This window comes from Martes martes, assembly GCF_963455335.1.
Source record: "Martes martes genome assembly, chromosome: 7".
NCBI lineage: Eukaryota > Metazoa > Chordata > Mammalia > Carnivora > Mustelidae > Martes > Martes martes.
The window spans coordinates 77,614,402-77,619,935 of NC_137894.1; the positions used below are offsets into that span (position 1 = coordinate 77,614,402).

The 5,534-nt window shown below is 43.1% G+C and overlaps 1 protein-coding gene across 1 annotated transcript; it reads left to right on the top strand.

The window, feature by feature from the left end:
- Positions 1–306: 306 nt before the first annotated feature.
- Positions 307–1,776, top strand: FOXG1 (forkhead box G1; the record flags this gene model as incomplete). Its single annotated transcript, XM_080808641.1, has 1 exon — positions 307–1,776. One exon carries the CDS (start codon positions 307–309, stop codon positions 1,774–1,776), a length of 1,470 nt encoding a protein of 489 aa, XP_080664767.1.
- Positions 1,777–5,534: the final 3,758 nt, after the last annotated feature.

Below are 5,534 nucleotides of genomic sequence, written 5' to 3' on the forward strand. Positions count from 1 at the left end.
TAGAGTTGGGAGCGAGGGAGCTTCACCCCCGGGGCGGTGGTTGTTTCTTTTTTCTCTTTCTTTCTTTTTTTCTTTTCCTTTTTTTTTTTTCTTCTAATTCCTGAGGGGTGGTTGCTGCTTTTGCTACATGACTTGCCAGCGCCGGAGCCTGCGGTCCAACTGCGCTGCTGCCGGAGCGCTCAGTGCCACCGCCGCCGCCCGCGCCGCCCGCGCCCCGCTCGGCACCCACCGGTCGCCGCCGCCCGCCGCGCCGCTGTCCCGCTCCCGCGCCGCCGCCGCCGCCGTTTCCCCCCCGACGACTGGGTGATGCTGGACATGGGAGATAGGAAAGAGGTGAAAATGATCCCCAAGTCCTCGTTCAGCATCAACAGCCTGGTGCCAGAGGCGGTCCAGAACGACAACCACCACGCGAGCCACGGCCACCACAACAGCCACCACCCCCAGCACCACCACCACCACCACCACCACCACCATCACCCGCCGCCGCCCGCCCCGCAACCGCCACCGCCACCGCAGCAGCAGCCGCCGCCGCCGCCGCCCCAGGCACCGCAGCCCCCCCAGGCGCGGGGCGCCCCGGCAGCCGACGACGACAAGGGCCCCCAGCAGCTGCTGCTCCCGCCGCCGCCGCCGCCGCCGCCGCCGGCCGCCGCCCTGGACGGGGCCAAAGCGGACGGGCTGGGTGGCAAGGGCGAGCCGGGCGGCGGGCCCGGGGAGCTGGCGCCCGTCGGGCCGGACGAGAAAGAGAAGGGCGCCGGCGCCGGGGGGGAGGAGAAGAAGGGGGCGGGCGAGGGCGGCAAGGACGGGGAGGGGGGCAAGGAGGGCGAGAAGAAGAACGGCAAGTACGAGAAGCCGCCGTTCAGCTACAACGCACTCATCATGATGGCCATCCGGCAGAGCCCGGAGAAGCGGCTCACGCTCAACGGCATCTACGAGTTCATCATGAAGAACTTCCCCTACTACCGCGAGAACAAGCAGGGCTGGCAGAACTCCATCCGCCACAACCTGTCCCTCAACAAGTGCTTCGTGAAGGTGCCCCGCCACTACGACGACCCGGGCAAGGGCAACTACTGGATGCTGGACCCGTCGAGCGACGACGTGTTCATCGGCGGCACCACGGGCAAGCTGCGGCGCCGCTCCACCACGTCGCGGGCCAAGCTGGCCTTCAAGCGCGGGGCGCGCCTCACCTCCACCGGCCTCACCTTCATGGACCGCGCCGGCTCCCTCTACTGGCCCATGTCGCCCTTCCTGTCCCTGCACCACCCCCGCGCCAGCAGCACTTTGAGTTACAACGGCACCACGTCGGCCTACCCCAGCCACCCCATGCCCTACAGCTCCGTGTTGACTCAGAACTCGCTGGGCAACAACCACTCCTTCTCCACGGCCAACGGCCTGAGCGTGGACCGGCTGGTCAACGGGGAGATCCCGTACGCCACGCACCACCTCACGGCCGCCGCGCTCGCTGCCTCGGTGCCCTGCGGCCTGTCGGTGCCCTGCTCCGGGACCTACTCCCTCAACCCTTGCTCGGTCAACCTGCTTGCGGGCCAGACCAGTTACTTTTTCCCCCACGTCCCGCACCCGTCAATGACTTCGCAGAGCAGCACGTCCATGAGCGCCCGGGCCGCGTCCTCCTCCACATCTCCGCAGGCCCCCTCGACCCTGCCCTGTGAGTCTTTAAGACCCTCTTTGCCAAGTTTCACGACGGGACTGTCCGGGGGACTGTCTGATTATTTCACACATCAAAATCAGGGGTCTTCTTCCAACCCTTTAATACATTAACATCCCGGGGACCAGACTGTAAGTGAACGTTTTACACACATTTGCATTGTAAATGATAATTAAAAAATAAGTCCAGGTATTTTTTATTAAGCCCCCCCCCCATTTCTGTACGTTTGTTCAGTCTTTAGGATTGTTTATTATTCTAACAAGGTGTGGAGTGTCAGCGAGGTGCAATGTGGGGAGAATACACTGTAGAATATAAGGTTTGGAAGTCAAAATTATAGTAGAATGTGTATCTAAATAGTGACTGCTTTGCCATTTCATTCAAACCTGACAAGTCTATCTCTAATAGCCACCAGATTTCCATGTGTGCAGTATTATAAGTTATCATGGATCTTTATGGTGGACGCAGACCTTGAGAACAACCTAAATTATGGGGAGAGTTTTAAAATGTTAAACTGTAATTTGTATTTAAGAAGCATTCGTAGTAAAGGTGCCCAGGAAATTATTTTGGCCATTTATTGTTTTGTCCTTTTCTTTAAAAAACTGTTTTTTTTTCTTTTGTTTACTTTTAGACCAAAGATTGGGTTCTAAAATGCACTTGGTATGCTAAGTATTAAAAAAAAAAAACAAAAACAAAAAAAAAACAAAAAAAGGAAAGTTGTTTCAGTTGGCGGCACTGCCCATTCAAATGAATCGGAAGGGGACAAAATTAATGATTGCCTTCAGTTTGTGTTGTGTATATTTTGATGTATGTGGTCACTAACAGGTCACTTTTATTTTTTCTAAATGTAGTGAAATGTTAATACCTATTGTACTTATAGGTAAACCTTGCAAATATGTAACCTGTGTTGCGCAAATGCCGCATAAATTTGAGTGATTGTTAATGTTGTCTTAAAATTTCTTGATTGTGATACTGTGGTCATATGCCCGTGTTTGTCACTTACAAAAATGTTTACTATGAACACACAGAAATAAAAAATAGGCTAAATTCATATATATCTTGATACTTTTGTCTCTTTTATTAAATAGAGCTAATTTTTAAAAGACCATTAAAGTTCTAGGGAATTCAAAGGCTTTTTCAGCCAACTAAAATTTAACTGCTCCTTCATTTGAATTGAGACTTTAAAAATTAAAATAGTATTTTTTTCCATTGTGGAATCAAATTTTACAAGGAGCAGGCTATTTAATAAACACTAGCTTTAAAGAAAGTATAGGCTTTTCAGCTGATATCTTCAAGTTTCTGTAGATATACAGCAAAAAAAATGATAATTTTATGTGCATAGCTATTTACCTTGTGTTTATTTTCAAATCAGTTGATAGAATGCTTTTTATATATTTTGTTTCAGGTATCTTGTTTATAGCATTTGGCAAATTATAAATAAATATATGTATATGGTTAGATAGAAGTGAATATAATGCACACATATGTAATATATATATAGACACACAGAGCCCTTCAGTTCAGGTACAATTTGCGCTATGAATGCTGCAAATATTTTTGTTTAAATATTTGTATTTATACTTTCTAAGTCAGCATTTATTTTTGTGGCTGTTTACCCACAATGAAAGAGTTCTAATAAAGATGTGCTGAAGTTGCAATATAGATTTGCTGAAGTGATCACCTGTTGTAATGACTTTCAGATCAATGTTTATATTTTATTTTTAATTATAACAACTTAAAATTCTAGATGTTCAGAAGAAGTAAAATGCCTCTCTCTCCTTTTCTTTCATTTTTACAACATAGAGGTATTTATTTGATTCCCTTTTAAATGTCTGTATAATTTAATCTAGAGATTTGTTCCTTTTGCTTACAGTCGTAATTTTGTTTTAATTTACAGTATACATATGCATGCATATATATGCATATATATCAATCTGAAACAAAAAACATTTTTTGAATTGTTTCAGCATCCCAATTGCTATGGCTCCAGAAAATAATTAGAAAACCTAAGTAAAAGGTTTAGTAACTAATTGGATCCTGTGGAGAGTCTATGGAGGACAAGTTGTTCATTTGTTACAATTGTATAGTCTGAAATGTGTTCTGCAGTAATGCAATAAGCTGGCTACTTCTTACAATGGGCCCAATGAAAAATAATCTGTCCCCAAGATGTTATCGGCAAACACTTAAGAGAGTTGCTCAGGGGAAAAAAAAAAAAAGGAAGAAAAAAGGAAAAAGCTTAGGAGAAGCAAGCTGACTCAAATAGATTGAAAAAGAAATGCAGAATAGTTAATATTGGGACATAGGGATGGGTGGGTTGTGGAAGGGAGAGACAGAGGAAGAGAGAGACAGAAGAAAGGGAAAGAGGATCTGGGGGGGGGGCATCTCCTACTACCAAAAAGAAAGAAAGAGAAGGAGTGTGCTCTCAAAGAAAGATAGAAAGATAAAGTCCAGGAAAATTAAAAGAGCTGGAACCAAATATACACAAATGGGAAATAGACTAAAATAGACCAAGACAGCTAGTTTAATTATCTCCTTTAAGCAGACTGGACATGATTTTATTTTCTTAGTGAGAGCAGTTTCAAGCAGAGGTCCAACTTCTTGATATCTAACAGTTCTTCAGAATGAAGCATAAAAGAAAATTCCACAAATAAATTGTTTTAGAAGCTAAATTTATGACTGACATTAAAAATAGTAATAGAGTCCAAGTGAATGAGGTTAGGCAAGGGAAATCCCCATTACATATTTGTGAACCAAAACAGCTCAACGAAAAGCATTTGTTTAGACTGAAAAAGGTGATGATGTATTGTTTGCTATTACCATGGATTTTATTTGTGGAATGAGAATGTATTGGCACAGAAGAAATAGTCTTTTGCCTATCAAAACTTAAAAAGAAAGTTTAACTCTTGTATTGTGGTAAAAGGGACATAGAGAAGAAAGAGTTCCTCCATGAGTTTTTTTTCCCCCCTGGCCATATTAAATAAGTATAATTATTTGTGATAAATGTTTATTTTCATGATTTGAGAAATCGAATTTCAATGACAAACTTCATACTTTGAGGTCAAGCTTAAAACTGACTCTTTGAATTCATAGGACCTAAAGACTGGAGTGGAAGTTCTCTTTGGATACATCTCCAAGTTACATACATAATGGATGTGACTAGAAGTAAGAATAGCTTGTTGAATAGGCATACAAGATAGGAAGAAGGATATACAGAGAGAGAAATTTGTGAAGGCCTCCCGAAGCCCAATATGAACATTTCATTTATCTCAATCTGTCCCGTCATCTTTAAAGTTATCTTTTTCAAAGGCATTCAGTGTTATAGCATGGCATTTAATAGATTTTTTTTGCAACAAATTGGTTGTAATATTGTGTTGATATTTGTTATCGCCAAATTTTTCCAGTTAAAATTAGCTTATGCCAGAAAAACACTTCAAAACTTTTAGAAGCTTTTCTTCTTTCATACTAATGATTATTTTTAATGAGAGGAAGTTTGCTCTTTTTGAGATTTTGGAACTGAAAATGATCACAGCTTAAAACTTGAATTATCAAACTGCAGTTTATCTCCAGGTTAAAGTATTTTACTTGAATGTGTCTGATACAAAGTTAATATAGATTATTGATATATAAAACATTGAGGAAATCATTTAAACTACAGCAGTGAGAGAATTCTTCCAAATACGTTTCTCCAACTTGTTACAAAATTGGAAATCAAGTGAACATGAAGTCCAGAACTAACAAAATTCAATACAGTATCTTTATAGCAATGGAAGATTTCATGTGGTTTATATGACTTGCATAAAACCAAGTGTAGAGAGACCAAAAAATGAGTCCTGCAGAGTATTGATATAATTGTATATATTTAAGTTGGTGGATA